We start from the raw sequence: 16,415 nt of genomic DNA, 5'->3' as shown, positions 1-16,415 counted from the left end.
AAAACCTAAAGTATCCATATTCTCTACAAAGAAAACACTTGTACACGGATATTCTTGCCTGTTAAGGGGACACCATATCAAAAGCCTGGAAGATAGAGTCTTGATGTGGTGAACAGTTGGCAACAAGGGAATCCCCCCACAAAAACCTTGTTGCCAACTTAAGTTCCATTAAGCCTTGACCTCCAGTTATAAATTCTTTGGCACTTCTTGCAAACCAAACTACCACTAGTAACATTAAAGACACACAAATCTTCTTAGTGGTTTATAATCATCATCTTTCTAAAAACAGACACCAATAGGAGCTTTTGCTACTGACCACTCTGGCTTAACCTCATCCTAAATTTTATATTTAATCTTTCAGATACACACAGACACACACACACACACACACACACACACATACAATTAGTGGCAAAATGTTATGATCTAAAGAAAGCTAAGTTTTATTTTTAAGGAAACATAGAATATGAAAAACTAAATTTGGAAAAAAGTACTTTCCTAAGTAACACAGAATTCCTTTAACTGGTCAACTCCTCAAATGCACATACAATAAAATTTGACTTAAAAAAGTATGATTTACACATATCCTTGCAGATATATATATATATAATATATTCTATAGAATATATATTCTATAATAAAGCAAATAAACATCTATATTTCTTCTTTATCTGATGCTAACTGGTATCTCTGATCAAGAATAGTATTAATCAGGGCCGGCTGGGTGGCTCAGTTGGTTAGACCATGTGCTCTTAACACCAGGACTGCCAATTCAATTTCCACATGGGCCACTGAGATATGCCCTCCACAAATAGATTGAAACAACTACTTGACTTGGAGCTGATGGATCCTGGAAAAACACACTGCTCCCCAATAAAAAATAAAATAAAATGAAAAACAAAACAAAACAAAATTTTATTTCCTAGGTTGATATTCATTATTTGTGTGATAATGACCAAAATTTAGCTAAATTACTTAATTCCTAAGACTTATTTTCATAAAAGAATGATATACCCAAAAGAGACAATCTATTGGCTAACTGATATGCTTAAACATATTAGACCACGATTTTAAAAAACAGTGTAGCAGAGAAAATATTTCATATCAATTCTGTTCTTTTGATAAGCCTAGAAAAACAGAATTCAAATCTACTTACAACAGGATTTAAATTATTAACATACCAAATACATCTCCTACCTGATGAGTTTCTACTCCTGGATTCATGGCTCTGAGGGTGTCCACAGCAGCACTGACTTAATTGCTCAGGAATGGTACCAACTATGAAGAGGGAAAATGGGGAAAGGAAGGAGAAATGACTCAAAACTAATAAAGGATGAACAGTACATTATAGTTTACAAAACTAAATTAGCAAAGATTTAGTTCAGCTAATTAAACAATCAATGTGCTGGGTGCTGGGCACACTAAGACCAAAAGTACCATATAACATGCCTTGAAACAAGATCACTAGGAAAGAAAACCACATAAATAAATCAATGCCTGTAATAGGTATGTCTTTAAGACAGGGGAGTCTAAAGAGTTTGTAGAAAGTGTTTTGGGCTTGTGGAGCTGACTGACAGCCCCACTGCTGTACCTCTCAACTCAACATGTTCCTGCTAAGGCAAGCTCCCCAGGGCTACCCCCAGCCCTCGACTACATATGGTTGAGGCAGGTCAGGGAATTTGGACAACTTAATGGTTGGGAGAAGCTACTCCATCAGCCTGGCTAAAGTCTTCTTAGAACTCACTATAGTAAGGATTCCTCCTTCCTTCCTCTCTCAGGGGTAAGTAAGATCTGCACGGCGGTCTGAAGGGCTCCCTGTCGACTCCTGCTTCCTCCCTTTACCCATCACAGGTGTTTCCCCAGTCTCTCTCATGCACATCTCTGCATCTACCTCTGAGAACCCAAACCAACAAGGGGTAAGAGTTAGGGAAGACTTCAGGGAGTTTAAGCAGACAAGTGACATATATATGTCTATAAAAAAGAAGAGGCACTGACCAAGTGGTTAGGTAGGCAGGCAAAGATTATATCCTGAGGAAAGGCCTTTTCCTTGAATGCAAGGATAAGTTTTGGAACTTGTTTCTGGAGACCTTGGAGTGCCTCAGGAGCTGCTGAGGGGGTAAAGGAGGGCCAAGATTTTGTTTGAAAAAATTTTTTCAGCTAAAAACAGCTTTAAAATCACTGCAACAGGTGAGGTGGTAATATAAACTTAAAAAACAAACAAACAAAAAATATTATCATTGTGGGTTTTTGTTTTGTTTTAAATAAGGGATTCTGGGCACTACTTCAATCCTCACTGCCTCCTCCCGAGGTTTCTTCCCATTCCTGTTAGTCCTACTCCAGCAGTTTTGACTGAGAGTGGGGGCCCTTTCCTTTTAGAAACCATAAATATACATAGTATATTTTTATGTGTGTGTGTACATATTGGGTTGTTGGAAAAGTCATGATGTATTTTTTCTATGTTTTTCATTGCAAAACGCGTGTCATGACTTTTCCGACAACCCAATATATATATTTTTTTCCTTTCCGCATTTTTTTTTAAGACTTTATTGGGGAGTTGGGGAAGGGGAATAGCATTGGGGAATCAGGAAAGGGAACAGACAAGTTGTCCTTTTGTTCTTCAGTTTAGTTGTGGAGGACGTCACTTCACTGGTCCATGTTGGTATTATCATTGCGCTCTTCCCGGGTGAGGCAGTCGCTCACCAGACATTGGACGGCCGCTCACTGCAGCTCACGACAGCTCACGAAAGCGCATGAAAGCTCACGCCCACTGCCTGCCAGCCCCACTTCAGCCTACGCCTTTGCTGGCAACTCACAGCAGCCCAGCTCCAGGTCAAGCTGTTGTTCACCATCTTAGCTGTAGAGGGCACAGCATCAGTGGCCCTCAATGTGGGATCCAAACCCGGGCCCTGCTGCTCAGAGCTGGCGTCCCAAGCAAACTCCTAACCAACGTGCCACTTGGCTGGCCCTCCTTTTCGCAGTTTTGAGACCTGCCACCACCGAGCCCTCTCTGTACTGCCTCTCCTTCCCCACCATATCAATGCTGTTTTTCACAGATTCTGTAATCTCAGTTGCTTTCGCCTCTCTTTCACGTATTCTGGAGTTGGGAGCATTTTCTTTATCTCTTAGTTTCACTAAAACTGTGGTTTCAGGTTTGTTTTTCTTTTTGGTTGGTCTTTTGTTGTTGCTGTTGTTTACTCTTTGCTTGTTTGTTTGTTTTAGCATTCTCCTTGCTGTATATGGTTTCCAGGAGAGGTGGGAAGATTGTAATGAAGCCACCGTCATATCCCTCCCGGACTTGGAAGACCTCTGATGAATGTAACCCAGTGCTGTTATGTACATTATTGTTTTTGGTTTTGTTTTTAAGATTTTATTGGGGAATTGGGGGAGGGGAACAGACAAGTTGCTGTCCTTTTGTCCTCCAGTCTAGTTATGAAGGATGTTGCTTCACTGGCCCATGTTGGTATTATCATTGTGCTGTTCCTAGGTGAGGCAGATTGGTCGCTGGCCAGTGGACAGCTGCTCATGGCGGCTCAAGGCAGCTCACGCTGGCTGCCAGCTGCTCACGGTAGCTTACGGGAGCCCACTGCAGCTCCACTGCAACCTACACTGTTACCGGTGACTCACGGCAGCCCAGCTCCAGGTCGAGCTGTCGTTCACCATCTTAGCTTAGAGGGTGCAGCATCACTGGCCCTATTGTGGAATCCGAACCGGGGCCCTGCTGCTCAGAGCTGGCGTCCCAAGCCAACTCTTCACCAACGCGCCACGCGGCCGGCTCCATTATTGTCTTTGAATACTCATAAATTTAAGTAGAGTAGGCATTTTATGTACTTTATCTAGGGTATCTGACTTTGTGTTTAGAGCCCAAACCCAATGGAGATGCTTTTTATCCATAAGATCCATTTCTATTATTATATTTCCAGTAGAGGTCCCAACAGATTTATACAGAGATTCTCAAGAGGGAGTCGATTATAGGGTCTGTAGGGTATAGTTGGATGGGTGGGATATGGCTCCCAATCAGCTGAGACTCAACTGCCATCGTGAACTAATGTTCTTAAAGACAGTGTCATGTCAGATTTGTCATAGTGAAAAAAGGTTGAAAACAATCCTTTAAACTCTTCTTACCCAAAGGGGAAGGTGAATAAGGCCTGGAAGACCCTGTAGAGAGTCTTCGTCCGACTGTCTGTACTGTGTCTGCTGGCGCTGGGGAGCAGGATCCCAACCGGAGGAAGCCCATAGGGCTGGTGTTAGACCTTCGTACCACTGTAGATCTGAAATGGAAAATAAAATGGCTCCCTCTCTGGGAGGTTCTAGAACTCTCTCTTTATTCTGTCCTTTTTTCACAAATTTCCTAACAATATGCCACAGAATAGATTTTTAAAAATATATATAACACAGTCACATGGAACAAATGTTAAATTTATAAAATTACATAGTGAAGTCTCCCTCATCCTTGTATCCTGTCTAATTCTCAACATTTCGTCAATCCTACTCAAAAGGCTAACACTATATTTAATTTCTAATGTCCTTCCAGAGTTCCTTAATTCATATACAAGTAAACAAAAAACTGAATATGCAGTTGACCCTTGAAAAACACAAGTTTGAACTGCATAGGTCCACTTATATGCAGCTTTTTTTCAATAAATACTGAAAAATTTTTTCAGTATTTTTCTTATGATTTTCTTCTTTCTGGCTTACTTTATTGTAAGAATACAGTATATAATACATATAAAATACAAAATATGTTAATCGACAGTTTATGTTATCAGAAAGGCTTCTGGTCAACAGTAGGCTATTAGTAGTTAAGTTTTTGGGGAGTCAGATTTTCTACTGCACAGGGGTTGGCACCCCTAACTCCTGGGTTGTTCAAAGGTCAACTGTATAATCTTATTTTCCTCTTGTTTTAACAAAGGTAACATGTTATATACCATACAATTTTCAATTATTTTGGTCTTAGGTCTCCTTTATACTCTTAAAATTGCTGAAGATCCCAGCAAATTTTTTTTTTATGCAATTTGTATTTATTAATATTTACTGTATTAGAAGCTAAAGCTGTAATTATTAATTCATTAAAAATAATAAATTTATTACATGTAACATAAGATTATGAAAAGTAATTGTATCTTCCAAAACGAAATCAGTTAGTGAGAAGGGACATTTTACATTGTTGCAAGTTTCTAATGTCTGACTGAATAGATAACAGCTGGATTCTCACAACTGCTTCTGCATTCAATCCACTATACAACATATGATTTTGGGTGAAGCATATGAAGAAAATCCAGTCTTACACAGATAAGTAACTGGAAAGGGGAGGACTATTTTAGTAGCCTTTTCAAATAACTGTGATATTCTTCTTTAATACTACACCAAAACTCAACAAGTGGTCATTTCTAAAAGATCAGTTGCAATGTGGATTCCGAAATCATGCCAGTGAAATTTTGTATTGTTACATTAAACTCCATTCTTTTGCAAAATATCTTGTCTTTGGAATAGATCTTTTCATCTAGGCATGATTTTTTAAATATTTGGTCATTTGGAAAATGCTGGTTGACTGAGTTATACAGATATTCCAAATGTTTACACATTATACTCTACCAAAAAGTCACATTCACATAAAAATATCACCATCAACCTTAACAGAAATGACATAACAGAAGCTGTCAAGATCACAGAAGCTGTCAAGAAAATTTGAATACAGATTTTCCAAAATTCTAATTTTTGCTCAAGAGCTCAAATTTTGTCACTCATTTTCTATGAAATGACAGACTGACTTACTTTATTTTTTGCAAAATATCTGCCAAATACCCATAATTACAGCTTGTCAGTTGTTCTTTCAAGTAAAAATGGTGTTCCATGAAAAAAGTGGCTAGTTCAGCTTGCAACTAAAACAATCATACAAGTGGCTCTTCCTTAAGACAACTACTCCAAAATGCAGCAAAAGTGTTTTATGCCTACATTTCACTCAAAGATTTTCAAAGAGAAATAATAATAAAAATCATTTTATTGACTGCTTCATTAAAGACATTCCTTGGTATTACAAGTGTGTGGTGGTAAAGAACACAAAGACTAAAAGTACAATCATGTACCACCACCTTGATGAATTTTAAGGTACCAGCAGTTTTTCCATCATTGCTTTTGCACCATCAATGCATATGGCAATGCAGTGAAAAAGAATAGTGTCCTAGTATTGCTATAAAAACAGTTTTGTCTTCATGGACCCTATGAAAAGGGAGCCAAAGACCATACTTTGAGAACTACTGCTAATACAATGTTAATCATTTTGCTTTTTTCATTTTATAATACACCTTGAAAAATTTTCTACCTTAGTACATAAACAGCTTCTTGACTCTTTCTGGAATGTGTTCTATTGTCATAGACGGACCATAATAAATCAGTCCCTTATTGGTGAGCACTTGGCTTCTTTCTCATCCTTTGCTATTATAATAATTAACAGCTTTGTAACATGCAATTTCATATATAGGCAAGGACTGTGTATTTGTAGAATAAGTTATCAGAAGTTGAAGTGCTGGGTCAAATAATATATGCATTAATAATTTTCATATATATGGCCAAATGCCTTTCATAGAAGTTCCCTCAATTTAATCCTATGAGATGGTTAGAATCATTTTCCATTTATTGAGCTATTTATTTGGTGGGCCCTTTCAATAAAAAATCTTGTATCCTCCAATTCTTGGGGAAAAAATTGATTATTTCCTAGAAATTTTCTTCATCAGTTTACTTGCTCTTTCTGGAATAACTAGAAGAATATTTTTTATTTATATTTTCCATCTTTATTTGATTCACTTATTTCAGGTACTTCCTCAACTTTGTCTTCCAACATTTATTTTAGTTATATTTTGTAATGTCCAAGGGGTCTTTTTTATCTTGATTGTTTTCAATTGCATTTCACTCTTATTTACGGATCCAGTCTCTAGCCTATCTATTAGGGTACTAATTTTTAAAATAAGTTTCTTTTCTTTGCTTGCATTCTTGCTATTTCCTTCAAATTGTTTTTTTGTTTTTGTTTTTAGCCTTATGTCTCACTACCATCCTGTGACTCTACCTGAGTTCTCTGAGATTTAGGTCTCTAAGGGTACTATGGGGCATGGTTACTCTCATTTTGTCAGAATTTCTGATTGCACAAACACTTACACCTGCCCTGCTATAGCAGGCATCCATTTTCCATTCTCTTTCTGTTTTCCAAAAATTTATTGAAATCTCTCACCCACTGAACATTTATTCTTATTTTACTTGTCTTTGTGGACTTAAACCATTGTCATTCCTTTGAAACCTCAATGAGGTTTCAGGATATAGAATAAATAATATGTAATAATATGCTACAACTGTTGGGATTTCATTTTTTAACAAGTTTTCCCTCAATTCTTAAAAATAATTATATTTATGCACAAATATATACATATCATATTAAATTATCCAGCCAAGCTTAATTGTTTAAATAGAGAGCCATTTTGTACACCTCCTTTATACACATATATAAGAGACTAAGTTGGCTATGGAAAGTAACAGATATTTCAATAACAACAATAAAATTTTTAAAAGAAAAAGAAATTAGGAAGGAAAAAGTACTAGCTTACCTTGGAGAACCATGTAGATTTGTGCCAGGGCTGGCAGTAGATGTAAGATTCTGCTCTATGCGCTGATAATTCCTTATCTGAGTAGGAACTGGAATTGGTGCTGTTTCACTGTGAGGTGACACAGTAGGCTGACACTGCCTGCAATCATAATTTATTGAAAAAAGAAAGAAATTCAAATAAGACCGCTTTTCTTTCATTTGATCCATTAGTGATATATAGAGAAAATTCTAGAAGAAACCAAATGGTCATTTCTATATGTGAATAAAAAATTATCATCTTAAAAAACATGTAAAACAAAAAAAACCTCATTTGTCATTTAAAGAACTCTCCAGGCTTTCATATCATATTGAGGACTAAGAACTATAACAAGAACTGAAAAACCATTCCTCTACAATAAAAAAAGTAGGTTGGCAAAACTCAGTTTCATCTGATCACATTCTGCTATTCACTACTATGTGAGAGAAAAGAAATATTTCTAGGAAAATATGCTGGGTAAAAGAACAGGAAGTTCAAGAGCAAAGATGACAAAGGAATGTTTATAAAAGTTATGAATGCAGTAAGCATTCCCAAGGAAATCTTTTATGAAGATTAAAAATACATTGTGCAACTCTCCAAGCATAGAGCAGATCTGATGTCCACATTTTTAAGTGTTAGTATTTGGTTTCTTAATGGCTTCTTTCTTTGCTTTTCATAATTCAGAAATAGTATGTCCTTAGATGACTTTCAATTCAATTTACAACATATCTTGAAACATCAGGAACAATACAGGGCCTTAAAAAAGATGACTTATTTCATTTTTCTGCCCTTCTTTATAATTCTTTAAAAGCCACAAAAATGTCCCACTTTTTCCCAACTACAACATTACAGATATAAAGGGATTATATAGTTAATTTAAACAAAGCAACATGATTGTCTTCTAAAGTGTAACTTTAGAATTTTTTTAAACCACTACAGTATTTCATATTCAAATGAAAAGAAAATATCATTTGTAGCCAAGATGTTATTTGCTTTCCCAATATCCATTCACCAACTGTTTCTTACAAACAGAACTCAAATTCTATGGAAGATAGTCATTTGTCTAGTTAAATTATGGCATGTCCCAGATTCCCTTGCAGCCATGAGTAGTCACATGTCTTTCTTGGTAAATAAGATGTAAGTGGACAACTTGTATTCATTCTTCCTCCCTCCTGCCTGAAACTTCGGTATGCTGCCTGGAGCCTGAGCAGCTATCTTGGAACCATGAAGAAAAGGCCAATAGAACTGAAGAAACTTAGTTTCCTTGGGTCACAGAAACGAAGGCAACAACTATTAACTTGACTTCTCTTTGTGTGAGAAAATGAAACCTTTAGTGTTCAGCCACACTACAGTCAGGACCCTGTTGTTTATAGCCAAGTGGAATTCCTCATTGATACACCATTTAGTGTGTCTCTATAAGCTCTTGCTATTTTTCATTTAGATTAATTCTATTAAGTATCTTTTAAATACAATGCTTTATTTGTTTTTAATATTTATATATATGAAGTTCATCTACAACAGCAAAACAAAATTCAACTTCTACTCAAAATTCAACAACTTTATGACTTTACTAACCAACTCTGGTGTCTGCAACTCAGTGCATGCACAGGCCAAACAGCTTAAGTTGCCCAATAATAAAGCAACCAGCACAGTCATCAAATAGCAGAATGTGAATGAACAAATGTCATCTTTCTACTGTCTCAATTTAATAAATAAATTAAAAGTTGGTGAAGCAGGTACATCTGGGATTTTTTTTAAACTTATACATTGTCAGGTTCTAATATTTTCCTGTACTTGTCAATCACCGAAGAGAAATTAAGAAGCTGGATAAAGATACCCTAAGAAGTAAACTTAGCAACCTCATAATTCAAGGTACCTTTCTCAGGGAATCCCAAGCAACCAACTTGCTTTTCTAATAACTCTGGTTCCTTCCCCTCCCAGCATATCAGGAGATGAACAGCTATGGCAGGTGTTCTATAAGTGTCTCAGACATTTGCTGGACAGGACCTTCAAGCAGGCTTTTTCAGTCTAGAAAGTCTTCCCTGGACAAATTCCCAGACCTCCAGCAAGCTAAGACCACTGCAGTTACTTTATGGTATAGCTTTATATTAACACCAACATTTAACTATTACCAGACTCCCTAAGCCCAAGATGAGGAGAGGGAAGGTCTACACATGCCCTGAGTATCCAGTATGTCTTCTTCACCTCCATTAGGTCCTGCAGTTTAGAGGATTCTCTAAGTGAAAAGTCATCTTTGAACCACATGGAATACTAGGAAGACTAAACAGTCTGCCCACACAGTAACACAATCATATATCATCCCATCTAGTCTCACAAATGCTGAGAGGAAGACACAAATGCAAAGGGACAATTAAAAGGCTAGGTTATGCACGACAGCTTCTTCAAATTCACAACCTTTACAACAGGAAATTCCTAATTGTTCCTTCTTTGTTTTAGGAAGACTTCATGAGAAAATCCCAAGAGATTAACAAGTGATCAGGATGGCAGGAATATAGCTAGAATGTAACACCAAGGACAGAGGGAGAGAAGAGGAAAGGATCCATACATACAAGTCCCCATGAAATCCAATCTCTGTAGCCAAATGCTGAGCCAAGCTGTAAACTCATGTTCACAGGGCTGTGATAAGTGATGGGGAGCAACAGCGAAGTAGGGGCCTAGTCTGGAATACAGGCCCATAGTTGCAGGTGAAAATCAGATGACAAGTCCCGTAAGGAAGGGTTTAGTGTCTGTAGAGAGGCCGTCCCAAAAGTAGACAACTCAGAGATGACACACCCTAATGCACCATGTGCTGCACACAAAACTGGCCTCCATCAATGGCTGGTAACAAGCAGTCTTCAAAATTCTGATACCCTAGGGGCTGGCTCAGTTGGTTAAGAGCATGAGCTATGAGCAACAGAGTCACCGGTTTGATTCCCACAAGGGCCAGTGCGCTGCGCCCAAGCTAAGCTGCCGTTGAGCTGCCAGCAGGTGGCAGGATGGCTCAGCTGGTGAGAGCAAGTGCTACTAACAACACGGTTGCCGGTTCAACTCCCGCATGGGATGGTGGGCTATGTCCACCCGCAACTAAGATTGAACACGGCACCTTGAGCTAAGCAGCCGCAAGCTGCTGAGGGTTGGCTGGATGGCAACCGGACTTGGGAGCTGAGCTAGAGGCACTCTCCACAACTAAGATTAATGGACAACTTGGCTGTTCCCTTTCCCCAATTCCCCAGTAAAAATCTTAAAAAAAAAAAAAAATCTGATACCCTAAAACTAAACTAAACTAAACTAAAAGATTTAATTGAAAAAAAAATTCTGGGTCCTTTCTCCCTGAAGTGTTGGTGGAAGAAAAATCACAACCTCCAGCTGGACACAGGGAGTTTGGTGTGAGTAGGGAAGCTGGACTATGATGCAGAGTTACCAGCCACAAAACAGAACTGGGGGAGAATTCCGGGCAAGATGGAGGAGTAGCTAAACACTGTGCTTGTCACCTCAATGCGGTCATGATACGTTTGACCACATTAAAATTACAACTAAATTACAGAACAAAAAAACTGGAGAACCATGTAAAGACTAGCTGAACAGAATCCTATAGCTAAGGATATAAAGAAGAGCTATATCAAAGCTGTTAGGAGGGGTGGAGACACAAAACAGGCCGGCTCCACACCCACATGTAGCAGTTGAGCACCGGGAGGGATATCTCATCAGCAGGGCCCCCTCCCCAAAGAGTGAGGGGTCCCAGCCCCACACTGGGCTCCCAAGCCCAGGGTCCCAGTGCTGGGAAGAGGAGTCCCCATAACATCGGCCTGTGGATATCAGCAAGGATTCTGCCTTTCAAGGTGAGATAAAAGGCTGCTGGAAACCAGGATGTCCTCTTAAAGGGTCTGCACAGACTCACTCACTCACAGGCACTCACCCTGAGCTCTGGCAGAGGGATGGCAACTTGAGAGGCACCAGAGACATATGGGGAAAGACTGAGTTCTGTGGCTTCAGAGCAAGGACTAGCTAGAGGGACAGCTCCCACTATTCCTGTGTTGAGCCCTCCCCTACATGGCCAAATATGAAACTGCATTGGCCTGGTGAACCCACCCCAGTGACTCTTTGGGACCTCACCCTACCCAATTCACTCAACACCACCAGAGGCACGATAAGTACCTGGGCAACCATCTTTGCCCCGCACACTGCAGGAGGCTCTTTCAGCAGCAAAGAGTGGGCCACAACTTGTGCACTGCCTGAGGCACTTTTGGTGGGAGGAAACCAGCCCCAACCTCTGCTGCAGCCTTTCTCAAACAACTCTCTGGGATAATATGCGCCTGAGGCAAGAGGTGGTTGGCCTCAGTGTTCTCTGGGCATTTTAGGAAGTGGCCCCAGGACTTATTTTGCATTAACCCTGTGAACACAACTCACCCCACCTCAGTTACTCCCTGGGACCCCACCCAACCCAACTTGCACATCACTGCCAACGCAGTTTAGGCACCTGGGCAACCAGTCCTACCCCATGCACCTCAGGAGGTTCTTTAAACAATAAACACCTTGTCTCACACACTGCCGGAGGCACTTTCAGTAGCGGGCAACCAAGCCCCAAGCCATGCTGAAATCTTACTTAGATAACTCTTGGGAGTCTACGGGCCTGAGGAAGGCAGCAGCTGGACACAGCGTGCTCTGAAACTACTGAAAAGGGGCCCCAGGCTCAGTACTGCCACAAAACCTGAATCTGCATTAACCTGGTGAGCACTTGCCCCATCCTGTTGACTACCTGGGATGCTGCCTCACGCAACCAGCATATGGACTGAGGCTCTTTCAGAGACTGAGCCTTGAGGAAAGCTGGCAGGTTAATAAAACTTTAACAAGACTCATCAAGAAAAAGAGAGAGGACGCAAACAAATAAATTCAGAAATCAAAGAGAAGTGACAACGGACACCATAAAAATACAAAAGATTATAAGAAAATATTATGAGCTTATACTCCAATAAATTATACAATCTGGAAGAAATGGATAAATTCCTAGAAACATAAAATCTTCCAAGGCTGAATCAAGAAGAAACAGAAAATATGAACAGGCTGATTGCTACCAATGAAACTGAATCAGTAATCAAAAACTTGCAACGAACAAAAGTCCTGGAGCAGATATCCTCACAGGTGAATTTTTCCAAACATTCAAAACAGAATTAACATCTATTCTTCTCAAACTGTTCCAAAAAATTCAAGATGAGGAAAGGCTCTCAAGCTTATTTTACGAGGTCACCATTACCCTGATTCCAAAACCAGACAAAGACAATAAAACTATAGGCTGATATCCAGGATGAACACAGATGTAAAAATCCTCAACAAAGTATTAGCAAACTGAATTCAGCAACACATTAAAAAGATCATACACCATGATCAAGTGGGATTTATTCCTGAGATGCAAGGCTAGTTCAATATCCGCAAATCAATTAACATAATACACCACAAAAACAAAATGAAGAAAAATCATATGATCATATGCAGAAAAAGTGTTTGACAAATTCCAGCATCCATTTATGATAAAAATTCTCAGCAAAGTGGGAACAGAGCAAGTCCATAATAAACATAATAAAGGCCATACATGACATACTCTTGGTTAACATCATACTCAATGGGGAAAAAGCTAAAAGCACTTTCCTTAAGATCAGGAACAAGACAAGAATGTCCATTTTACCACTTTTATTCAACAAAGTATTGGAAGTCCTAGCCACAGCAATCAGACAAGAAAAAGAAATGAAAGACATCTATATTGGAAAGGAAGAAATAAAACTGTCATTATTTGCAGATGACATGATACTATACATAGAGAACCCCAAAGATTCCACCAAAAAACTATTAGAACTATGTAGCAGGATACAAAATCAATATTCAGAAATTGGTTGCATTTTTATACACCAATAATAAACTATCAGTAAAAGAAAATAAGAAAACAATCCCATTTATAATTACATCAAAAAAGTAATAAAATACCCAGGAATAAATTTAACCAAAGATGTAAAAGACCTGTACTCATAAAATTATAAGACACTGAAGAAAGAAAATGAAAAAATTACAAATAAAGGGAAACATATACCATGCTCATGGATAGAAAAAATTAACATAGTTAAAACGTCCATACTACACAAAGCAATGTATATAATACCTATCAAATACCAATGGCATTTTTCACAGAACAGAACAAATAATCCTAGAATTTATATGAAACAACAAAAGACCCTGAATAGCCACAGCAATCTTGAGACGTCAAACTATGGCCTTTGATTACAAGGCCATAGTAATTAAAAGAGCATGGTACTAGCATAAAAGCAGACACATAGATCAATGGAACAGAATAGACAGCTCAGAAATAAACCCACACCTGTATGGTCATTTAATCTATGACAAAAGAGGCAAGAATACAGAGTGGGGTAAAGACAGTGTCCTCAATAAATGGTGCTGGGAAAACTGGACAGATACATGCAAAAGAAAAAAAAAAAAGAAAAAGAAACTAGACCACCTTCTTATTCTATATACAAGAATAAACTAAAAATGGATTAAAGACTTAAACGTAAGGCCCAAAACCATAAAATTCCTGGGAGAAAACATAGGCAGTAAGCTCTAATATTGCTCTTATTAGTATTTTTTGGGATATATGTCCTCAGGCAAGGGAAACAAAATAAAAAAATAAACAAATGGGACTATATCAAACTAAAAAGTTTACACAGCAAAGGAAATCATCAACAAAATAAAAAGACAACCAACTGAATGGGAGAAGATATTTGCCAATGATACATCTGATAAGGTGTTAATATCCAAAATTTATAAAGAACTCATCACTCAACACCAAACAAACAAGAACCAATCCAATTAAAAAATGGGCAGAGGACCTGAATAGACATTTCTCCAGAGGGGACATACAGATGGCCAAAAGACATGAAAAGATGCTCAACATCACTAATCATCAAAGGAATTCAAATTAAAACCACAACGAGATACAACCTCACTCCCGTCAGAATGGCTATCATCAATAAATCAACAAACAACAAGTGTTGATGAGGATGTGGAGAAAAGGGAACCCTCGTGCATGGTTGGTGGGATTGCAAATTGGTGCAGCTGCTATGGAAAATGGTTTGGAGGTTCCTCAAAAAATTAAAAACAGAACTACCTTATAACCCAGCAATACCACTTCTGGGCATTTTTCTGAAGAAATCCAAAACACTAATTCGAAAAGATATATGCACTCCTATGTTCACCTCAACACTATTACAACAGCTGAGATACAGAGGCAATCTAAGTGGCTATCAATAGATTAAATAAAGAAGATGTGGTACATTTATACTATGGAATATTACTCAGCCATAAAAAATGAAATCTTGCCATTTGCAACAACATGGATGGACTTAATAGGGTATTATGCTAAGTGAAATAAGTCAGACACAGAGAGACAAATAACATATGATCTCACTTATATGTGGAATCCAGAAAACAAAATAAAGAAAGCCAAAACAGAAACAGACTCATAGATAGAGAACTGATAGATACCAGATGGGACGGAGGTTGGGGGGCTGGATGAAAAATGTAAAGGAATTAAGAAGTACAAATTGGTAGTTATAAAACAGTGACCGGGATGTATTACAAAATACAGCATAGAGAATATAGTCAATAATATTGTAATAACTATGTAGAGTGCCAGAAGGGTACTAGACTTATAAAGGGATCACTTCATAAATTATATAAATGTCTAACCACTACACTGTACACCTGTAACTAATATAAAATAATACTGAATGTCAACTATAATTGAGAAAAAAATTCTGATATCCTAACTCCAATGCCTGTGACTACTTTTTGTCTGGATGCACAGGAAATGGATATTACACTCCCTAGATATACTGAAAACTGTCATATGGGTAGTGAAGGAAACTGTTACTAAGAAGTGTTTCTTTAGGGAAAAATGTACTTATTGATGAAGAAAAGTAAAGTTAAAGATTTACACCATAAAAAGAGAAGCTAAGAAAGGAGGGAAAGGTGACTGAAGAAAAAAAATTGAGAAAATAGAAAAACAATACAAAAAAAAAATCAAAGAAACTAAGAGTTGATATTTTTAAAAGATCAACAAAATTGACAAACCCCTAGCTAGATTAACAAAGAAAAAAAAAGAGAAGACTCAAAATCAGAAATGAAAGAAGGGACAATAAAACTAATGCCAGAGAAATAAAATGGATTATAAGATAATACTACAAACAATTGCTTGCCAACAAATTGGATAACCTAGCAGAAATGGATAACCTCCTACAAGCACACAACCTAACAAGACTGAATCATGAAGAGAAAATCTGAACAGATCCATAACTAGTAAGGAGATTGAATCAGTAATCAAAAACCTTCCAACAAAAACAACAAAAAGCCCAGAACCTGACTGCTTCACTGGTGAAATCTACGAAACATTTAAAGAATTAAAACCAACCCTCCTCTAACTCTTCCAGAAAACTAAATAAAGAAGAGGGATTATTCCCAGGTTCATTCCACGAGTTCAGCCTTGCCCTAATACCAAAGCCAGACATAGACACTCTAAGAAAATTATAGAACAATGTCCCCGATGAAATTTGATGTAAAAATCCTCAACAAAATACTAGCAAACCAAATTCAACAGCACATTAAAAGGATCATACACCATGCCCAAATAGGTTTTATAATACACCACATTAACAGAATGAAGGACAGAAACCACATGATCACCTCAATTGATGCAGAAAAATCATTTGACAAAATCCAACATGATAAAAACACTTAACAAACTAGGAATAGAAGGAAATTACCTCA

The 16,415-nt window shown here is 37.9% G+C and overlaps 1 protein-coding gene across 1 annotated transcript in view; it reads right to left on the bottom strand.

Annotated features, from left to right (window-relative positions):
• The window catches only part of ULK2 (unc-51 like autophagy activating kinase 2), an 89,661-nt gene that overhangs the window by 26,360 nt on the left and 46,886 nt on the right, over positions 1-16,415 (bottom strand). The window contains exons 15-17 of the mRNA XM_019641528.1: positions 7,593-7,730; positions 4,123-4,268; positions 1,198-1,278 (exon numbers count right to left, since the gene is read on the bottom strand). Coding sequence (XP_019497073.1) covers positions 1,198-1,278; positions 4,123-4,268; positions 7,593-7,730 — 365 coding nt within the window. The remainder of the gene's footprint in view (positions 1-1,197; positions 1,279-4,122; positions 4,269-7,592; positions 7,731-16,415) is intronic.

This window comes from Hipposideros armiger, unplaced genomic scaffold, assembly GCF_001890085.2.
Source record: "Hipposideros armiger isolate ML-2016 unplaced genomic scaffold, ASM189008v1 scaffold_61, whole genome shotgun sequence".
In the NCBI taxonomy this organism is placed as follows: domain Eukaryota; kingdom Metazoa; phylum Chordata; class Mammalia; order Chiroptera; family Hipposideridae; genus Hipposideros; species Hipposideros armiger.
The sequence above is the reverse complement of the archived record's forward strand: the minus strand, read 5'-3'. Positions and strand labels throughout refer to the sequence as shown.